The sequence below is a fragment of the Numida meleagris genome, chromosome 1, assembly GCF_002078875.1.
Source record: "Numida meleagris isolate 19003 breed g44 Domestic line chromosome 1, NumMel1.0, whole genome shotgun sequence".
Lineage (NCBI taxonomy): Eukaryota > Metazoa > Chordata > Aves > Galliformes > Numididae > Numida > Numida meleagris.
Genome location: NC_034409.1, coordinates 66,276,503 through 66,299,348, shown reverse-complemented (window position 1 = coordinate 66,299,348; position 22,846 = coordinate 66,276,503). Strand labels below are relative to the sequence as shown.

Below are 22,846 nucleotides of genomic sequence, written 5' to 3'. Positions count from 1 at the left end.
ACGTAAGTGGTACTTTGGCCTAGCTCAGCAGAAAACTGCCAGACCATGATCACCTACACACAGATAATTATCTCCCGGTTTTCCAAAGACACCTGTTTAACCCCAGCTAACTACAGACGGCTTGTCAGGACAGTCTGCCAAGGCAGAAGGTCAGCAGTCAACACTGCTCACTGCCCAGCTGGCAGCAGGTTGCTATACTGAATGCTGTGTCACAGAAGTGGTATCTTCAGCATCAACTGCTGCAAGGGAAGCAGTTGAATTATTATATGGACATTTTCCAGGCCCAGTTTCTCAGCTTGAGATGATGTAAAATTCTCTCTCTAAATAGTACAAAGAAAAAATATGCAATTGAATTGTAGAAAAAATATTTAGCAAATACAGTTTTGAAATCCTTGTCATAGCACATTGTTTGCTTAACTGCTACATCTAATACCTCTACTTTTGCTGACTTAGATTCATCACTAAAAATGATTCTCTTTTTTGAAGTATATGAAGATTCCATACAAATGCAGAATCAGGTTTACTTACCCTCCCAGTTTGCAGTCCCCTGTTCCTCCTTTCCAGGCTCTTACATATTTTGGATCTGCCCATAATGATATTGGATTAAAGCATTCACTCGAAAAGTAAGCACCCACAGGGCTCAGTATGACGTACAGTAGGGCTTTAGTTGGCTTCTTCACTCCCAGGGAAGGCTGAAAATGAGGAATATAAGCAAGGCAAGTTACTGGTGAACATCACTCCAAACATCAGATGATGTATAATTAGCTTTGGAAACGCTGCTTTCAGAGAACCGCAGCAGGGAGTGCTTTTACCAGAACAATGTGAAGTTCTGCAATGAAGAGGAAATATTTACATAAATTCCTCCCCAATCCAATTAAAGTAGCCATAATTTTACTTACTGTCACCATACACTTACGGCTTTTTTTATTTATCTATATATTAATCTTGAAGCTATTTAAAAATTCAGAAATTACCTCAAAAAACCACTATGTAACTCTACGAAATAATAAGAGTAGTGGCCTGTGAAGCCATTTGGGGACAGATGGAAGGATCACCACCAGCAATAACAACAGTGGAGAAATCACTGTCAGCTGTACCATTGATGAGAATTAGCCAATACCTATTAGAACTGGAACTGCTGGAGAGTCAAGTGGTGGCTCTGTGCAGTGTGACAATCTAAAACGATTTGTCTATTGGAAATGGTTCACACAGCAGGACAGGAAAAACCTCCTTCCTGCACCCCCTCTGACAGATGGCTTCTCACACTTCAGGTCATCATCAGCAGCAGCACTTAAAGATGAAGGTGAAAAGTCTGACATTGGTCAAAGTCAAAATTCTCTTTAGCTGTATGACTTTTAGCAAAGCTTTCAGATCATATGCATCCAACCCGCTTAGTTTTGTTTTTGTTGCAGGTTATATAAAAAAATAAAACAAGTTTTGCTACTTACATTTATTAACTATATTATATATTTTGTATGCAGCCCAAGACAATTCCTCTTCACTCAGTGTGGCCCAGGCAAGCCAAAAGATTGGACACCCATGCCTGAGTCTAAACTGATCACAAAATGGTTTAGGTTGGAACGAACCTCAGGAGGCCCTGCACTACATGCAATTCTTGGGATCCTATATGCAGCTAAATGGGCTATTTACTATTTCCTCTCTACTCAGAGGAACTAGTCCCCTGGAAACTACAAGCTTACTCTTAGTTTCTTAGATCAGGTGTCCACTAAAAAAAAAAGTGTTATTTAACTTAAGTGTTCTGGACCAAAACTCTAAGAAAATACTCTGCACAAAGTAAATGAAGCTAGACTGGGAGGTGCAAGGAGAAATAATAGTGTAAACATGGAACTACTGGAAAATTCAAATAAGCCTTCCTCAGTTGTAGAGAGGGTGCTTTTGATTTCTGTCCACCTTACTCTTCCAGCAAAAGTTTTAACAAGAGAAATACTAACCGAGAACTGCCTCATTCTAATACGACTATTTAGTAGATATAATGACTAGTTTTCCTAGCTGGGTTGATTTGAAAAATATTAGCAAAGAGTTTCAACTCGGAGACAACTTATGACATTGTAGAAAGACCGGTTGGGTAACTTGAAACAAAGCTCAACAGCAAAACAACTTCCAAAACAAAACAGGAAAAAAATATCAATTTTTAATATTAATACTTTACACAGTTGCTGAATGGGGATCTATGTGAAAATTTGCAATTACTTTACATGTATTAAAGCACAAGTGAAATGCATAATGCTCAAGTAGGCTAGCTACACATAGGTATGGATATTGCAGAGAATTGACCTGCTTAGTATCTTTGTCCTACACTCTTCTATTATAGCTTTCTCTCTTTCTGCTAGTAAGAAAAACCCTAAAGTTTTAATTAAAATAAACTTCCTGTTTCTAATTAATTTTATAAATACCATATGCTTCACTTATACTCACATGCAGCTCACAGAACACATGCTAATACCTAGCTGCTAAGAGCCTCAGCTAAAGGCAGGTTCATCTGGATTCATGAACAAATTAACACAAGAACTTACTGTTAGTCCTGCTAAGAGTTTCTTGCAGAAGAATCATAATTTATTGTATAGAATCTTCCAAAACTGTACAGAGCAAATTTCTGTTCCCTCACATATTCCCCGGGCTATCAGTATTTCAAAGGCATACATTAACATTTAAAATTTAAAAGGCATTTGTTCTTTTAGTATAAAAATGAAGTTTATGTAAATATTACTGTAATTGCTAAGAACAGGCGATTGAAACACTTTGCTCTGTGATCTGAATCAGTATGTCCACTAGGTGGTGGTGTGGTCAACGTAAATTTGCTAAGTAGAGCTACAGGTGACTAACTCAGGTAAAAACAAAATTATTTGTGCCTTAACTGTAATGTTGTTGCCTAGCGACCGCTGTGTATTTTCCTTTATGGATGAAGGCTTTTGCCTAATGATTAAATACACTGAATTTAAAAAATAAAAAAAAAAGCTTAAACCTCTGTTCCAATTAAGGTAGGACGGATGTACAGGCTGGCAGCAGTTGAGTATGGGACCCATTCCTTTTCCACTTCCACAAGCTTCCGGATGCACTCTAACAGCTCATTCTGGTCAAAACACTGGGAAGGAAAAGCAAAAGGAAAAAATCAATTTGAGAAATACAACCTGAACACTCTGTCGTCCATACATTATGTTGAACACTTCATCAGCCCATAGGTTTTCACAGGACCACAATACCTTCCTTGAATTAATTTCTTAAAAGATTTAAGATCCCACTGTCTTTGACTGTTTCTTTTTACGCACTATCCTTAATGCTCTCCCGCTGCTACAAAGCATCCTCCCAAGGTAGAAAAAGGGAGCCACTGATCCTTCTCGCCTTCAAAGTACATGGAGAGAACTCCCTGTGCAGCCAACACCTTCACTTCCCAGGGAGCACTGTGAGCTCCAGTACCATCTCTTCTGCAAAAAGCAGAAGAATCCCTTGGGTTACTGCTCCAATGGGTGCACCAAGACTCCCAGATTTACTGCAAAGCAAGTAAGCGTAGGAGGAAATTAATTGGCCAATATACGACTTCTGAAAGCAGCATCAAGTTCCAGCATGAACAGAAAAGAAGGCACTCAGATGTCAAAGGATTTAACTGAGGTAAAAAGAAAAGTAACAACAGTCGTGACAGAGCAATTTAATCAGCAGTCTGCATGCAAGTATCTACAGAACAATGGTCATCCCTCAGAATAAAGATTGTATGTATCTGAGGCACAGTGGAGAAAGGAAAACACAGTTTTTAACAGAAAAAATAATTCCAAACCATCCACTGAACAGGATCCCTTAAGTTTAACAGAACTATTCAAGAGTTAGTGTACTTAATAAGTGTTATGCTACCATAAAATTTAGGAGATTTGCACTCTGAAAATAAAAATATGCTCTGACTTAAGGAGAGTAAGATGCCTTAGCTACATACTGGTAGAGTCATTCGTCTTGCTGATCGTGCCATCCTTTCCATGTTGAGGTTTGGCCGAAACAGGCGGATTTTGCCATCCACTCCTCGGTACGCCTTCATTCCTTCAAACAACTACCAAGCCAAAAAGGAGGGAAAAGAAATCAAATAGTAATTGAGGCGTGCTATCCCATGATGACCTGAGTAAAAGTACAACATGCCTTTTGGAAACAAAAGAACTTCACTTTCCTGCTCACAGTACTCAAAACATAAATGCTAACAAGTTAATCCTTGCAACACACATCTGTGAAGTAGCATTATGATGTTTCTATTAAAAAGATGACCTATCCATGCTTCTCATATATCTGTCAGGGGACTTACTGATAACCTCATAATTTGGTTACCACAATTAAAATTTGTAGCATGTGTTTGACTTAACTATGCCCTCATACCTTGACTGATATCTAAGTCCAAGGCAAAATAATATTCTCTCTTATAGAAAAGCTCTGTTGCAGTTCTTTGTGCAGCTGTAGCAAAATCTTGGTCACTCATTTCCCCCCATATGTCCCTACGCTGTAGAATGGGGTTTAGTTAGCATGTGAGATAGGTGCACCAGCTTTGTCCTAGAGGAATAATGCAGGTGAATGTTTTATCTGTACTTTAAAGGAAACTTAACTTTGTCATAAGTACCCCATCAAACTGTAGAACGTAGATGGTTAGTGTTGACAATCAGTTCACCAGAAACTCATCCCAAAATTGCTTTCCCAGTAGAATACTCTACAGTGTATCCAAGCAAAAGCAAAAGCATTCAAATGCCCACAGAATATCCAGAGTTATTTGCAGCTACGGATTGATAATTTTCAGTTTTAGTTGCAGGTAGATAACATATGCATTATATAATCTCACATTAATACATACATATAACTATTACTTGGATTAAGTATTAAAGGGTCATTCATGCTTACAGATTTTAGATTTTTAGAGCTTATTTTCTAAAGCATTTCTTTGTATAGTAAATTTCACGGTAAGTTCCATAGATTTAACTGCGTTACTTCCGTTGTTTCCCCCCAAAATGGCTGGAAATACATAGACCTGGTTGGAAGAGTACAAGTGCAAGTTTTTGATTCTGGAAAAAGAATTCTATGTTTGTGTAAGTACTTTTAATACAACACTCATGGCTTCATTATTACCAAATTCTACAACATTTTCCCATAAGGATCAGTGAAATGCAGTGTTCAGAATGCTTTTGTATGGTCCCATGACAGAGTTAGGTCTTTCCACATGACAAATTTTAATTGGGTTGTAACTGGGTTCCAGGAATCCCGGCAATTCTCCTTAGGTACATACAGTTATGCAGCAGAACTAGAAATAGAACCCAGAACTTTTTGCCTTCAGAATGTATCTTATTCCTATGGCAATGCCAACCTTACTAAAAGTTTTGTACATTGTTTTGAAAATTAAACACTTCCTAAGATTGCACCTACAAGAAAAATAATAAAATAAAATAAAATAAAACAAATATCCATCCTTAGTGAGCAGTGGCATAGCTGGTGTAATGGTTGATACCTTGATATGATTTTTATTGTGTCATTAACTAATACCACATTTCTGTAATGCTACACGTTCTTATCACAGAACAGTTGTTTCCCCCCACCCTTCTCCCAAAGACATTTATAGAACTTTTAATGAAAGGGAAAAGGAAGGAATGTTACTACTAAGATCTGATCAATGGTTTGAGAGAAATAAGAATTACTTCATTACTGAAACACAAAGTCTTCTCAAGCTGTTAAATCTTTTGTTCCAAAAAGTTTTAACCTTCCAGAGCTCAGCAAAACCTCTCACTCATTACAAAGGGAGACAGTGATGTGTTCCAGAAATGCCCAACTTGAATAAAAGCAACTGCTATGGTTGCTTAATGATTGGTTACTACAGTAGTGTGCAAACAATACTGTCTGACATCTGTACATCACAGGGGCTGGATCTGAAGTTCAGCAGATCCAGTCTATCACACTGCATCATGAAGGGCAAGGAAAAAGGGGAGGGAATGCCAAATTCATCATTTTTGTTATACCCACTGCGTATTCATTGAGCCACAGCATTGGCACCAGATTCTCCTCTGTCTGTCCTCTTGTCTAGAGGAAACGTGATGCAGTAAGGGTAAAAGAATAAAAAAATGGAAAAAAATAAGAGCATATTCATATTAGCAATGATTTCAAACTGGGCCAGAGGCCAAGCATTAAAGTAATATGCTACTAAGAGTGAAATACAGATTTGGGACTCCAGCGTGGTTTCTCGCTCCTTGGGCAGATCAAGAGCTGCAGCACTGATGACAAGGGCCTATTATAATTGACACAGGACTTTTGGAGGCTTGGTGACTAGGTGGGAAAAAACAGTGAACACAAAAAACGGTGAAGGTAGGAGCTCAAGGACAAGAAGAAGGGAAATGTTTGATCCTTCCCTTTCATTAGTGGTTTAAAAAAAAAAAGGAAAGAGAAAATAATAAAAGATGCATAAGCACCTCCACTAACATCAGCGGAGAGACTCCCACCTACCCAAAGGTGGGAGGAGAAGCAGGCTTCCATTTCTACTCTATGCTCACAGGTAGTTCAGTGCACCCTAGCAAGGCTCTCACACAGATGTGAGCATAGCCGAAGCTGCTCTGGAGACACAAAAGGCAGCTTTAGACAGTAAGCAGCTAAGCACGGAAACTATTAACCACGCTGGTTTCCGACTTAACATTTCACTTTCCAAAGTTCCTTGTTGAGTATTTTCTGCTTGAATACACCTGGATATGCTGAATGCCTCAGATCTTGTCTGGAGCTCTCCAGACCTGCTGGGAAACAAGCATCTGTCTAGTCTATCCTGCAATCCAAGCCATGAACATTCAAAACAGCTTAAAATAAGTTTCACAAAGTGCACATTCAATCCCCAGATTAAAGTTGCTCTTAGAATCTCACACAGTTTTATCCAGGGCTTCACTAAGTTACATCAGTGACAGCAGCTGGACTGATCCACTGTCAGTGAGGTAGAACGCCTTGCCAAATGAATTTGCCACCATACAAGAAAAGGCTCACCGTCAAGTAGGCTATGAAGTTAAGTGAGCTGGAATCCACACACCAGAGGCAAATCTGAGTTTTACCAACATAAACATAATCCTGTCATAAATAAGGGAAATATTCCAGAAGGACATCAGCTAACAGCTCAAAATGCACCTGGATACTGAGACACTAACTGTCCATGTATTACAAAGCTATGGTTTCAGAAGCTAATGAAACAAAATAGGTTTCCAAATGGACTCAGTACTCACTTCTGTAGCATAATGCAGAGATGAACAGGCTGGATGCAAGGAGAGGTTTTGAAGTGGTTTAATACAAGGCTTCTCCCATCCTGAAGCTGAGGACCATTCAATTGTCAGCATATTATCAGTGAACACAGTTCCAAATACCAAACCACTGGGGTCTGGCTTTTCCTTGAAAGTCGTAGCTGGGGTGATAATCAAGTCTGAAGCCTGAAGGAAGATGAAACCAAAATGTATACAAAATAATTCAATCAGACTTATTTAAAAATGAACCCACATCAGTGAACATGGACAAATAAAACCTTCCATCTGCAAATATATTAATTGACAGAACGGTGAATGGTGGCTGCCTCCAGGTAACTGGTGAAGTATTTGAACTGGGTATGCACATGCAGACCAGAAGGTGTCAGCATAATTTGAAGCACTCTTAAGTAGAGGAAGAAATACAAGGTGGACAAAAAAAACAGCAACACACAAACAGAAAATTATCAGATGAAAAATTCTATGACAATTAGATTAACACACCTGCAGAAGTTCCAGAAGCTCCCATTTGCTGTATCACAGAACACAAGTAGATCATCAGAACTTAATCCCCTCAAAACTATGCAGTTATGTTACACAGATTTTTCTCTTAATGCATAAAACCAGGGAGAGATCACAGCCAGCAGATTACTTGGGTCATGCTAGCTTGTTCATCACATTTGTATTTTCCTAGAAAGAAGGCTGTATGTTTCCCTGCATGATGAACAGTAGCAACTTTCTCTTGCAAGCCATGACTAGCTGCAGAAATACACCATAGATTTTTGCAACTGGTTTTGGTGGGAAGAGAGATAATGTCTTTTGTAGAAGCTTGGATGGTGTTAATCATTGTAAAGAAAAACAGGGGAAGAAGGAAAGCAAGATCTCTGGCGAGTCACTCCCCCTCTTACACAAAGAGAGGTAAGACAATTGGAGAAGGCTATGAAGCAGACAGAGTTAGATCCACTTTCTCCCTTTTCATTTCTACAGTATCTGAATGTTCAAGCTGTTCCGATCAGAGAGCGAGGAAGAATTCAAGAAACAATCCCATTCAAACCTCCACTCTCTTTCCTAACACGACTCAGAAGCACTGCAGAACTCCACAGAAAGCACTGCAGACCCCCACAGGAAACCTTACTCTTCTGTGCTCATATAGAATAGACTAGAATGCAAGTACACCAGATTCTTGTTCAAGTACTTGCATGAGCACTAAAAAGAGGGTCTGCCAAAGACACCACTAATTTTGACTTTTCAGACCCAGCACGCATTTTACAAAACGCGAAAAGATTAGTCTCAAGCTTTTGATAAAGAACATACACACACTCGTCTCTGTAAACAACCTGATTATTCAAGAGATCTTTAATGAACAGTGGCCTGTTTCTTATTTGGCAGTATTTGTTGCTGTTGTTCTCCCTAATAGCTTAGATGTGAAATTAACTTAGAGCCGGAGCACATGAGTCGCTAAAAGCTTGTTTCAAACGATCTCCAATTATAGGACTTCTCTGGATATTACAGTGCATTAGTCTGGCTGAACTAATACACAAACTGAGGAAACAACAGTTACTCTTAAAACTCTTGAGAGTACCCTTTATCCTGCAGACGATGAATGCTCCAATGGGAAAAGCAGTAAATAATGATGTCTTGAAAATAAACATGAGTTTTACCTAACAACCTCTTACTATGCACTTTGAAAAAAATATCGCAGAAGAGTGTGAATGAAAATTAAAGCTACAAAGGAGTGTTTGCAGTTTTACACAATGCAATTCTGTGTTCAGGAAAACTTAAGCAGGATTAGGTTGTCAACGGGGCTTAAGTAAGGACACAGAACGCAATTACATCCTTGGCTTTGTCTCAGGGCAGAGATGCTTGAATCTCGGCTTCGAAAGAATTCATACTGCCAGTGGTATTAACAGCATTCCCTGAAGTCAAGGCTTCTGTTTAAGCTCAGGTCACTTTCATTAAGGTGATTATCTTTACACTGAACTGGTCTGGGGATGGGAATTACCATATGCAGTCTTGACCCTTTACAAATCCCATCTGCGCGCTGATTTCTGCCACAGTTCGTCTCATCCTCAGTTGTGGCACCACAGCTAGTTGTAAGGCAGCTCTTTATACAGCTTGATAAGCTTAACTGTGTTAACAAATATCCTTTAAGGACAATGAAGAATTTTAAAATTACTCATCTAACAAGCCCACAAGCACACATAGAGGGAACGGCAAGCAGCAGCCATAAGCAAAAACATCCTCCCGTGGGTGTATTTGGTATTTATTTGACCCAGTTTTGTCAACAAAGATATTCCTCCAGCTTCACAGACCTGGAGTTCAAAATATCCTTGGAAAGACTCTCTGTTGTATGAGCAATAATTTAATAAAATCATGCCAATCAATCAAAATCAAGCCAGTGAGGGTGGGGGTGGTAGGAGAGACCATCCTTAGGGGTATCCCTTTCTTTCACAGTGTGGTCTCAGTACAAACCACGGCCATGGCCCTCAGCCACCTTTAAGTCCCTGAGCAATATGGCTCTTATGTAACCCCTCACCTGGCTGACAGATCCCTTTGGCTTAACTTGCCCCAAAGCATTTCTTGTTGCTCTTCAGGCAGCACCAGTTAGAGGGAGAATGGACTCACAAAAAAAGAACCCACATAGAGAGCAGAGCATGGCCAAGTGACTAATACTGGAATACTGATTAAGCACCAATGCCTGTTACTTTTAATTCACTAAAACATTATCACTGAACCACCACGGTATCACCTATGACATTTATAAATAACAATTTATTTATTAGTTTTGTCAACATTCCCACAGTCCTGAAAGCAGCATTAAGGCTGCATTAGGGATTGGCATTAACAACCATGCAGAACTCCATTGTTTGTACTGCCAATATACAGGGTAATTTTCCATTAGGTTTGTGTTTTACTTGCTTTGTTCATCAGCACTATAAAATTCTGCTGCCTAATAAAGCCATTAAACTGGACGCAAAACTGGTAAATGCTGGGTCAAAAAGAAAAAAAGGAGATAAACAGATATGGCACGCACACTATGAAGTGCAGCTCTTCAGCCTTGTTGCTTGAAGTAGAATGTCAAGGACTGAGTTCCAGCCCTGCAAGCCCTCCGAGTGGCAGCAGTACAGCACCTACAGATGGATGCCTAGGTCCCAGCTCTGGACACTCCTGAAGGAAACAGGAGTGCCCATGGCAGGCAAAAGTGGACTGGGGAAAGCCAGCTAGAGATCATTGTTTTTCATGGCTCCTATAACAATGCTACACTTTCAGCAGCCACTATCACATTTTTCAGAATAGCCGCTTATCTGAGAAGTGCCTGCTGACTCCAACATGACTTCCAGAGCAAAGCTTTACCCAGCCCAAACAATGAAGATGCATTGTGACCTCCTAAAACTAAAATTCAACATTTGATCAAAACAGATCTTGCAAATTATGAGCTAAGTCAAATTAAAAGTGACATGCTGATCAGTGTCAATTTTAACCAAAGCTGTAGCAAGATATTCTTGTGCCCATAGCCAGATGTCACTTTAGTGTTCACTCTATCCAGCCTCTGCAATAGGCGCAAATGGATTTGGAGCTGACAGCAGCCTCTGGACAGTCCAGAGCTGTTATTCCCATTGCTAAACTCTACCTTTGTTACCCTACAGAGATGTCCAGGGTGGGCTAGTGTTTATTTCATCCTACTCCTTCCTAAATATCATTAGCTGTGGCTGTTTTCACTGCACTGACACTACTAGACCACAAGCAGTATACTGAGGAGCTGTAACAGGGGGAATTCATTTCACATACCTGAACTTTTCAAAGCGCTGTTCCGGGCCAAACATTTCTGTCATTTACTTGAGTACAAACAGAACTAGCAGCCTCAGCTGCAATGCAGCTTACAAGTTACCTAACCCTAACAGCAAGCTTCAGCAGACATACTCAAAACATTAATGTACACACCATGAGACTGACTGTAATCTCTCATGAAACAGGTAACCTCCCTGACTGCTAGTCAAAGCGATTCATTCAAGGTCACAAAGCAACCGTAATTATTAATTAGTTATGCTGAGTTTTTAAGCATATGTTAGGGAAGATTATGGCCTTCTGATGCAGTAACAGATATGGAAGCACAGACAAAATTGCAAAACTTGTTTTGGCCTTGCACTTGTGAATAGTGGAATGTGGTTGCAGTCATGGAGTAGATTTTGAGGAAGAGATTACAAAGGACACAAGGAGTTACTGTAGAAGGGACCCCTGGAGACCATCCAATGCAACTCCCCTGCTAAAGCAGGTTCACTACAGCAGGTCGCACAGGAAAAGTGTCCAGGTGGGTTCTGAATATCTCCACAGGAGACTCCACAACTTCTCTGGGCAGCCTGTTCCAGTGCTCTGTCACCCTCATGGTAAAGACATTCTTCCTCGTGTTCAGATGGAACTTCCTATGTTCCAGTTTGTGTCCATTGCCCCTTGGTCTGTCACTGGGCACTAGCCCAGCAGTCTCCTGTGGCAGGGTTGAAGCTACTATGGAAGCAGAGAAGTGCTTCCATAGAGCAGAAACTCTGAGCAGCCACAGAGAACAGCAACCTGATCCAGGAAGGGTGCTAACCACATGGTCCTGCTTTCTGTAGGCTGATGTTGTGAATCATGTTTAACAGCCAGTACTGAACAAACAAGCATAGCTTGTGCCAAGCTATTGCCAAACCTGAGAAATCAGGGATGACGTGCCAGCTCCTCCATCAGGGCATCAGACAGGACAGCTGCAGTGCTGCGCTATGCAAGTAGGAAGTGGGAAAAGGTCGCAAGGGCTGTGCATCTTTTTAGGGTAACCAGTTATTTTCTCCTCCACTGGGACAAAACAAACACTAATTTGTTTGCCTATTCCTAAACCCTGCCTTAAAAATAGAAACACTAAATACTGCTCTAGTGGATGCAACCTCTTCTTGCATTTCTTATTTTTGTCTCCTTTGTCTGACTTACTATCTCTCAGCTCTATCCACTAATCACTAGCAGACACCACAGCAGCATGGTCTACTTAAGCAAAAAATGAGAGATTTCTGTGTTGACCTTGGGCAAACCACTGTCCTTTGCTTTTGTTTACTTCTTTAGAAAAGACTGCTTGTTTTCTGGGGCAGAGACCATCACTTTCTGTATAGAGCTAAGACCAGTATGACTCCAATCACAGTAATAAAATCTACAGTAGAAACAATAAGATCAATAAGGATTATATTAGCTCTAAACAGAGCAAGACAGTTAAATAAATTCTTAGAAATTTATTATTAGTTTACAAGTATAAAAAGTAAAATAAGCTATCCTACAATCCCTTTACCGTCATTACTATTTTAAATTTGCAGCAGAGCCTGAGGCTTGAACATGGAAATTATGCCAAGCAGGAAGAAAATTCTAATTTTCCTATTATAAAAAGAGAGGGGGGGAGAGAGAGAGAGAAAGAGAAAGAAACAAAATATAATAAAGTATATTCTGCAGCCGCAGGGAGAATACCCAGAAATTTTTCAACATAAGGCTTCCATGAAACTTCATTTGGGAATATTTGTTAGCACATGTAATTGGACTAGGGCCTGGAAACATTGCATCAGGTTGACAGTACACTGGGTAATAAAAAACAGAACAAGTGACAAACCAAAAGGGAGGCAAGGCTCTGAATCACTTGTGAATCAATCATGGAAGCAACCAAAAATATGGCTAGAAGGACTTTGCCTAGCTTTGTCTGGGTGCCATCCTCTGCAAGGCATGTATCTAAACTATTCATAAGAGATATTTATCAAATATTTGTCAAACCAAAGGATGAGCTTCTGCTGCATCCCCCAAGCAACAGGAAGAAAGGGAGGAGGGAACAGCACATTGTTGACATCTTTAACCTTTCCCCTCACCTGATGGATGCTCCATCTCTGACGCAGGAATGTTTGATTTGCAATAGTAGGCAGGCAGCAGAAAAAACTACGTCTAGCTCTAATGAGGTAACAGATATGTGGTTGGAATTGACTTAAACTTCTTGCCTTCGAGGATGGAAAGGGCACACAGAACAGCTCAAAATGCAATCTGAAGCTTCCACAATGCACCAGAAGTGAAATAAAAGTGCTGGAACGCTACAGTCCGGCTATCTTGTAGAGAAAGTGCAGAAAAAAACAGGCTTACCCTACAAAACACTCAAGTACATGGATACAGCAAAATACAATTGATTTCAATGGTACTAATTAAACGTTGAGCTTTTCCATCTTTACTCAAATGCTGCCCTGCACCAACTCCCTTGATCTGATCCAAAGGTCATTCAAGCTAATCAAGACCCTTTCCTCCAGCTTTGCAGAAGTTTGGATTGTAAGGGAGGCAAAACTATTGGAATCTTCACAGCCTCACCTATTTCTACTCCTTCAGGCAACTTAAATGGACTAATAATCCTTTCCTGGTTTATTTTTATATTATTTTATTAGTATATACTGCTCCTTCTCAAAACCTCTGGCAGTTTGGTTAACACTATTACTGGTGCTGTGCTTCTGCGTGCTTACAACTGCAGCATTTCTGCATTATAGCATAAACACAATGTTCCATTTTTAGAACGTTTGCCTAGAAGAAGGTTTGAGTCTAACACAAGCTGAGGCCTGTGACACATAACTGGAATAGTAAGATCTGTGATATTTCACTAATGCCACAATTTTGTATAGCAGTGTTTGAGTAATGCTGCATGAAAAATACAGAAGTATAAATTTGGTGCACAAAAATTAGAAATGCTAATGTTCCTGGGTTCCAGAAATACTGCAATTTCTAGTTCACACAAAGAAACTGAAACAAAAAGCGAGATACTTATTTTTTATTTAGATATTTATTGTTTTTTAATATGCATTTTTATTGTTTTTTTTTTAAGAAGCCTTATTGATGGAAGAAATTAACTGCAAATCTAAATTTCAGACAAACAAGTTGGAAATATTTGGCCTAGGTAACCTGGCTACTCACAAACATGTTATGTGGACAGCCAAGAATAGAATCATAATCTCACATGGCCAAGTAATGGGCAGTTAAATCTTCTTACCCTCAGTTTAATAAGATTGCAAACATGCAGGGAGGTGGATTCGTGGAATGAAGGTGTTCAGAATTTACCACGGAATATCCCAAACTGAAAGGGAACTACAAGGATCATTTCCTATGGAATTTCAGAAAAACTCTTTTGGGAATATAAAAGACTTTCATGGTACAGTCTCTTACATAGAGATTAAAAGAATAATTGTAAGATCTCAGTTAACCATACCAGCCTTTTTCTCTTACTCCTCCTCTCTCATGTTGGTAGGCAGAAGGTAAGTTTTATAAATTGCCATTAATTTCACAGCTCGATCTGCCCACAAAAACTGCCATGTTTTGCCAATTCATTCTATTCAGTACTTTCCTAGAAACAGGTACTATGTGTGAGATTAAGAAAAAAATATTTCAGCCTTGTAGGCCATTAGTTCATGGGAGTAAGATTATAGGGATGATTTCAGAAGCAAGCAGAAAGGCCAATGGAGTCCTACAGAAAAGAAAAAACAAAAAGTAAATTCTCTTCCTAAATTTCAGTTCCTCTTTAAATGTGTTCAACATTGAAAACATTTAATGTCAGACCTGGGGACTTCATATCACAAGGAGGTTTGGGGAAAATTAAGAATTCTTGGAAATGGTTATGGACAACAGAGACTGTATACATTTCATAGTTATACATTTTTTGTTGGGAATCCCTGATAAAGTTTTACATTTTAAAAATAATTCTTCACACCATAGGAAAAATAAGTACAGAAAAAGATACAAACCAAAAGAATTATCCAAGAACCTTGCACAATCTCTGTGCTCTTAAGCTGCTACTTAAAAGAAGATAAAGCATCACTTTCTTTGCGCTGTAACTTAACTGAGCAAAACTGTCCTCTAGCTGTTTTCCCAGCATTTTTCTTTTATCTTTGCTAAAAGCTCCTGTTATATGTTGATGACAATTAGCTTTATTTGCAAATCCTACAACTTCAGATAATGGGACAATCTGTTTCTCTATTACAGCTTAGAAAACCTATTTGCTTTCACCTGTAGCTGTTAGGGGGTCATTATGCATCTGAAGATACAAAACTACCTCATACCACCAAGCCAAAACTGAACAAAGCTGCAGCAGATGTCAAATGCTACTGTAGAGATGGGGTCCTCTATAGCAAAAGAAACCTAACTGAAGACTGTTGGGAAATCATTCCTCAGCCTATCACGAAGAAATCATGGTGAATTATACTTGCCACTGCTCAGCAGCGTTCCTTGGCTGCTATGGTGACACTATCTACTGCTACTACTGGATGACAACAGACTTAGAAAAATCAATCTACCTAAAAGAGACACCAGCAATACTGACCAACATTAGTGCATCCTCCACCTGTGTGCACAGTCAGTGCTGCCCAGCTACTATCAGTAAAATTCATACAGTTTTGTGCAATGCCAGTGTGGATGCACAATGTCAGAAACCATTTGGTACTCAATCTTCTCTCTGCTGTAGTTGGCTTCCTGCTTGGCAGGTGAAAGTGAAGGATATGTATTTGATCATAAATCTCCCGAAGAAAATTCTACAGCACGTATATCCTCTGCTAGGATGCATAATCAATCAATATTAAGAAACTGCAGCCTAATAATATTATTACACTCCAATCGTTTTGATCCAACACATGAAGAAAAGGCAAACATTATTTCCAGTGATGGAAAGCTCAGTCAGCAGATTCAAGATAAAATCAAATGGACCTTTTCTAACCCAGTGGTCACATCACAAACACTAAATACTGCTACAAAACCAAATACTGCTACAACAACAGATTTGGCATTTAACTGGGTAACCTGGTCAACAGTGGCTAAAGCTGTGCAGTGCCACAGAAATTACACAAACATGACCTAGCCTACAGTAACTGACAGAGTTTTAGCTTAAGAGATTCAGATGGAAAAAAAAAACCTATTTTCTTAGAGAATGGCAGCACTGCGCTCAGCAGGTGAAGTCACAGCTGACCTCTTCCAGTGCTAGTGACAGTCCCACTGTGAGTGGGAGAATGGACTAGCTGACATGTTGTTCTAAGAAACACAACATATGCCATATTGGGTTTCATCTGACCAATTAAAATTTGAAATGAGGTCTAATATAGAATTTAAAATGGAAACACAGAGCATTTAAAAAAATAAAAAATCACAGAAGAATCAACAGCTGCAACACAATGAAAAGCCTCACTGAGTGCCTGTATGCTTTGACAGGTAAATAATTCATTGATTGCAGTAGAAAATGACAAATTGAGAACAAGGGAGAGAGAGGAAGAGAAATGAAAACATACACACCACATAAAATTGCCTTATATTTGTTAGCCTTATACATGATCTGCTAACTGCAATGCATTTACGTCTTCATTAGTGACTCCCATCTACAAGAAGGGTCGTAAGGAGGATCCGGGGAACTACAGGCCTGTCAGCCTGACCTCGGTGCCGGGGAACGTTATGGAGCAGATCGTCCTGAGTGAGATCACGCGGCATTTGCAGGACAACCGGAGAATCAGGCCTAGCCAGCATGGGTTTGTGAAGGGCAGGTCCTACTTGACCAACCTGATCTCCTTCTATGATCGAGTGACCCGTCTGGTGGATGAGGGAAAGGCTGTTGATGTGGTCTACCTAGACTTCAGCAAAGCCTTTGACACTGTCTCCCACAGTATTCTCCTGGAGAAACTGGCAGCCTGTGGCTTGGACAGGTACACCCTTTGCTGGATAAGGAGCTGGCTGGAGGGCCGGGCCCAGAGAGTGGTGGTGAATGGAGTTAAATCCAGCTGGTGACCAGTCATGAGTGGTGTTCCCCAGGGGTCGGTGCTGGGGCCTGTCCTCTTCAATGTCTTTATTGATGACCTGGATGAGGGCATTGAGAGTACCCTCAGTAAGTTTGCAGATGACACCAAGCTGGCAGGAAGTGTCGATCTGCCTGGGGGTATGGAGGCCCTACAGAGAGATCTGGACAGGCTGGATCTCTGGGCTGAAGCCAACGGGATGAGGTTCAACAAGACCAAGTGCCGGGTCCTGCACTTTGGCCGCAACAACCCCAGGCAGTGCTACAGGCTTGGGGCAGAGTGGCTGGAAGGTTGTATGGAGGAAACGGACCTAGGGGTATTAGTCGACGCTCGGCTGAGCATGAGCCAGCAGTGTGCCCAGGTGACCAAGAAGGCCAATGGCATCCTGGCTTGTATCAGAAATAGTGTTGCCAGTAGGAGTAGGGAAGTAATTCTCCCTCTGTACTCAGCCCTAGTGAGGCCCCACCTCGAGTACTGTGTCCAGTTTTGGGCCCCTCACTGCAAGAAAGACATTGAGGCCCTGGAGCGTGTTCAGAGGAGGGCGATGAAGCTGGTGAGGGGTCTGGAGCACAGGCCTTATGAGGAGCGGCTGAGGGAGCTGGGATTGTTCAGTCTGGAGAAGAGGAGGCTCAGGGGAGACCTCATCGCTCTCTATAACTACCTGAAGGGAGGTTGTAGTGAGCTGGAGGTCAGCCTCTTCTCTCTTGTAACTAGTGACAGGACGAGGGGGAATGGCTTCAAGTTGCACCAGGGGAGATTTAGGCTGGACATTAGGAAATACTACTTTTCTGAAAGAGTGGTCAGACGCTGGAACAGGCTGCCCAGGGAGGTGGTGGAGTCACCGTCCCTGGAGATCTTCAAGAAACGTTTAGATATAGCGTTGGGAAACATGGTTTAGTGGGGTTGTTGGTGGTAGGTGGATGGTTGGACTAGGTGATCTTGTAGGTCTTTTCCAACCTAGCTAATTCTATGATTCTATGATTCTATGATTCATTCCAGCATTCTCTTGATACATGCGCTCATTTAAAATAAAAACAAGAGAATGAAAGTGCTATGTTCTTTCTAACCTCTTCAAGAAGTGGAACTCTCACGATGTCCCAGTGTTATGCCATCATGACACAGTCATTTAGTTCAGAATTTATATAGATGTTTCATTAAACTAGACAATTTATATTTTATATTTTAAATACAACATATTTTTATTTTATTTTGTATTTTATGTTTTTAATTGCTGCAGTAGAAGGAAAGGAAGAAAATTCAACAGAGAAACATTTTTCTTTAAAAAAAAGAAACAGCCTTGGAGAATTGTCCATTCTTTATTTGTCAGTAACATTTTCACAAAGGCATTATTTTTCTAAAAAAAAGCTCGACTGCTTGGTATGTCAGAATGGGTAGGTCACTTCTTATTTCCAGAATAAGGAATCCTACATTCCATTATATTTGGCAGGAGTTATAGGCACACTTGAGTTTCAATGGCGTAATCATGGTAGTGAATCATAATAAATAATGAAGTCTCATTAATACAAACATAGGAAATGCTATTGTTAGGGAGGTTTTCTACTGAAATTCAGTTTTGAAAATAGGGATATCTTCCGCTGCAGGAAAAAAAAAAAAAAACGTTTCCAACTCTTTCTAGCATATACTACATAACAAGAAATGCTGCATAATGCAGTAATATATAACCTAAATCTTAACTGCATAGATTAGCCCTGTAATATGACTTTATTTACAATTTTAATATATTACCAGAGGAAGATACATACTTTATCTTCACTACTATTACAGTATTTGTCAAGAACAAGAAACAAGGCAGAGAAACAGAATCAGCACAATGTTTTGCACAAAGCCAGCCAAGCTCACAGTCATTCGATGCAAAGGCTACGTGTTTCAAAACATGCAGCTGAAGGCCCTGTTACAAGCAACAGCTACGTCTGTGTTAAGAGGCCTGTAAAAAAAATCAACATGTATAAAAATTTAATTGGCTGTCTCTGTCTTCTCTGGAATCAGTTTTTCATTTTCTTCATCTTTCAGAGATGAAATATACTACAGCTTTAGACCTCTGTGGAAAAAACTATCAAAAATTTTGGCTATTTATTTGTAGGCTATACCTATAGTGTGGAAGTAATCTTTATGCTGTAAATTGTACAATACTTAGCACAACAGCAGCTAGATCACAACTTGGGCTCTAAAATGTCACAGCAATTCAAGGAATAAATACTAAGACATATATCATTACAGCAAATTTACTCTATCCGCTGTCTTGCATAGTTAAACACCAGTTCATGTCAAACTGGAAGCCGTGCAAACATATTAGCATAGCACTGCTCTCAGCCTAGCAAGTCCAAGATCTCAGCAGGGATTATTTGAGCCCAGCACTGTCCTGGCTGGCCCACATAGCTTCATTCTGCCACGGACTCGCATCCCATTGGCATGGAGCCTGCGACTGGCTCTGCCTGCAGGGACCATGCAGAAACGCTCGTAGTTACTTGGAGCAGAGTGAGGAGCCATTCATTCACATGCAGAAACTCCACTTACACGTGTCTCATTCCACTGCCACAACTCTTAAGATTAGCAAATCAATCCAGATCCACTCATGAACTACAGCCACTTCATTTTGCTTTGGCACAGCCACTATTTCCTGGAAGGTCTGCACTATTATGCTTTTAAAAATAAAAAGAACTGAGATTTACACCATTGAGATGTCCAACTAATTTTACATTGCTTCAGATAATCAAAACAAGGAAGAACAGAATACGTAACACGTACTTACAGTATTTCATGTATCAGACTCTCAAAGAAAAAAGGCATTCCATGACAGTTGCACAAAAATGAAAATTATCTTTCCTTTGTAGGGATCGACACCATGAGGGAAAGAAAAGGCAACCATAGATGCTTTCCGTATTATGAATTCAAAGTCAGAGCTAATACACACATTACAAGAAACCAAACCAGAATGATTGTGGAAACACAGCACTGCATTACTCATACAACATTCTCTGTCTTGTGATAGTACAACAGAAAAATGAATGCACTGAAGAGCTTACCAAATTTTGAATCATCAGCATGAAGTGCCTTAGAAATGGCTGTTTCAAGGTACTACTGAACACAAAATGACATACAATAGGAAAACCAGATATGCGTATTTCTTGGTTCAACATTCTGAAATACATTCTGTGCTACAGAGGATGACTACACATTCAGTTAGTGGCTTCAGATGCCCCTCCTACAAGTGCTCACAATGCACAAAAACTGCAAGTATAACTTTTTAGACTACAGTCATAAACCACAGCCAGTTTTTGAATGTATTTTCACATGTACTTACATATGTGAAAGGAGAGAGGAAGATTTCACTCTAGAGGAAGGAAGGAGCTGGGTAGGTAAGTCCTGGAGATTTAATGTTTTCTACAATACAGGAAACTGTAGCATAAACACTATTTCCTTCAACATTTTTTATCTGTTCCAAGATCATCGGTTATATGTCAACTTTAATAAGTAAGTATCTTGTAAATCACAGAGCAGTCCATATTAGACTGTTAACTGGAAAAGTGAGTCAACTTATTACAGTCGCAGTTAATACAAATAAAGCCAGTTCTGACCAACTGACTTGATAGAAGTCCATGAGAATTGAAAACAGTGATCCACTAGCATAGGAACTCACTGTTCCCTAGATCCTGTACATCACTTTCTTCCCAATATATAGGGACACTTTGAGCCCATCTTTTTAAGTCAGATAGAAACGACAGTAAAAGTCAAAAAAGCTCACTCCACATAAAAAGCACAGCACTGCATTCTAAAAAGAAATAAGGAGTAATCTGCTATTCCAACACTGGCATCATCCACTTTAAATAGCATAGTTTTATGCTTTATATAAGCATAAAACAAAACTATACCCTGTTAACTGTATTTCCATTCCCACAAACTTGGATTATCTAAGTTACTGCCACAAAATTGCAGCTTTCTTTAGCACAGTCAGCCTCATGGGCCAACTTGATTCTCTTGAAATATCACTACTTATAGTTCGTTAAGTTGTAAACAACTTTCTTTTCCAGATGTACTTGTGAAATTCCCTAGAATTAATCCAGACTATTTTATGTGTCATTGTCTAGTGTTACTTTTCCTTTATAAATAAATTTTTTTTCTTTGTAATCTGATAATGACGTTAAAGAGTCCGCCAATAATTATGTATGACATTGTAATCAGCCACAATGTTCCCTAACTTTCACACACACATGCCCTGTGGTACAATCTTTTCTGAAAAACTGTACCCCTTTCTGGCGACTGCAGCTAATCTGCAGAAACACAGACAGAAGGCAGGAATGGACTTACAAATTAAGACTTCGGCCTAGGCCAGCTGTTTTTCTAGCTTTATTCCCTTTATGACCATCTGTCCCACCTGTTAGTATATATTTCCCCTTGCACAGAGTACTAAAATGATTTGCCATGCTGGCTGACATACAAGTATAGATGGAAAAGAAACTGGATTAAATCCAACTTCGTGCCACTCAATATTTGGAGCTTTGGTAAGAGACCTGCTTGGCTGCCAATAAAATTTAAATCTGCCTCAGGTCTACTTCAATTTATGCCCACTTCACCTATGGCCCAAACACTACCAGAGATTGTTGCCACTCTGTCTATGCTCCTTCTGGACTATGCTAACCATTGAGAGGAAACAGTATAGTTACACAAGACTCTCCTTTCTGTAAAACAACTTTTCTCTCTTAAATACACTACCACACTCTACTGAATGAATCTATTGAAATCTATCTTGTCTGTTTGTTAAAGGCAAATTCACAAAATTCTGCACTCTATGCAGGTGCAATCTTGGAGTTTCAAAACTAGATGCATGCCTATTTATGTTAACACTTTCCAAAGCAGATATTTGGGCTAAAAAGCCATCCTAAAACACCAATCTTGAGCAATTCCCAGAGAGACACAATGCAAAGAAATGAGGAAGTGAAGAACTGGAAAGGGTTGAGAGTAGGAGAAAAAAATAGACGGCATGTTGCTGCATGCCCAAATCCTGCAGTCATGGGCTCTTAAGATTTCTTTGCTGTTTTCAATGAGATTAGCATCAGAATAAATCTTATCAAGGAGGCCAACACATATTCTGCAGCATTTATTTTCCATACATGGTTAAAGCATGACAGCTAAAAGGGAAATAACTACTTAAGCATAATTCAGAAGACTACACAGCACTGACACTGCCCAAAAAATCAGGAAGAACGTGACAGTTACAAAGTGTATCGTTAGAATTTCATCTCATGTACTGCTGACAATAACAGGAATAACAGGAAAGGAACTGCTGAAAAAGCACAAGTGAGGTCAACAGTTTTGGAGTATTATTTTGAAACATATGCAAAAGATAGATTAGGTTTTTATAAGACCGTAGAGCAGGCAAAGCAAAGGGACAAAAAATTACATGTGTGACACAAGGAATAAAGACAAGAGAAGTATAAACGAGAGCAGAGAATAAAAAGGAATAAGAACATAAGGTAGAATACATAAGGCCACATGTTGTGTTGATGGGCTTTATGTTTCCAACAGAAAATTATAAGTTGACATCTCTGTCCATACACTGTCTAAAATTTATTCTTAGTTAACAGCACTACGTTCAGTAAGGAGGCAAAGGAAAAGTATGGAATCTTAACTGAGCTCAGTTTTAAGCATGAGATAAAAGAAAAAAAGAGATTCAATTTCATGTCAGTTCCTGGCAGCTGCTCTGCATTCCTTATTGTCATAGCACTGTTTGCTAGTTGAGTGCTGAAAACGTGCCAGAGCTCTGGTGTGCTTTACCGTTCTTCTGAGATC

The 22,846-nt window shown here is 39.7% G+C and overlaps 1 protein-coding gene across 2 annotated transcripts in view; it reads right to left on the bottom strand.

The window, feature by feature from the left end:
- BCAT1 (branched chain amino acid transaminase 1) overlaps positions 1–22,846 on the bottom strand; it is a 67,647-nt gene that overhangs the window by 24,161 nt on the left and 20,640 nt on the right. For both annotated transcript variants that reach the window (XM_021391385.1, XM_021391377.1), the window contains 4 exons: positions 7,227–7,427; positions 3,944–4,054; positions 2,984–3,103; positions 529–692 (listed from right to left, as the gene is read on the bottom strand). In XM_021391385.1, the coding sequence (XP_021247060.1) occupies positions 529–692; positions 2,984–3,103; positions 3,944–4,054; positions 7,227–7,427 (596 nt within the window). The remainder of the gene's footprint in view (positions 1–528; positions 693–2,983; positions 3,104–3,943; positions 4,055–7,226; positions 7,428–22,846) is intronic.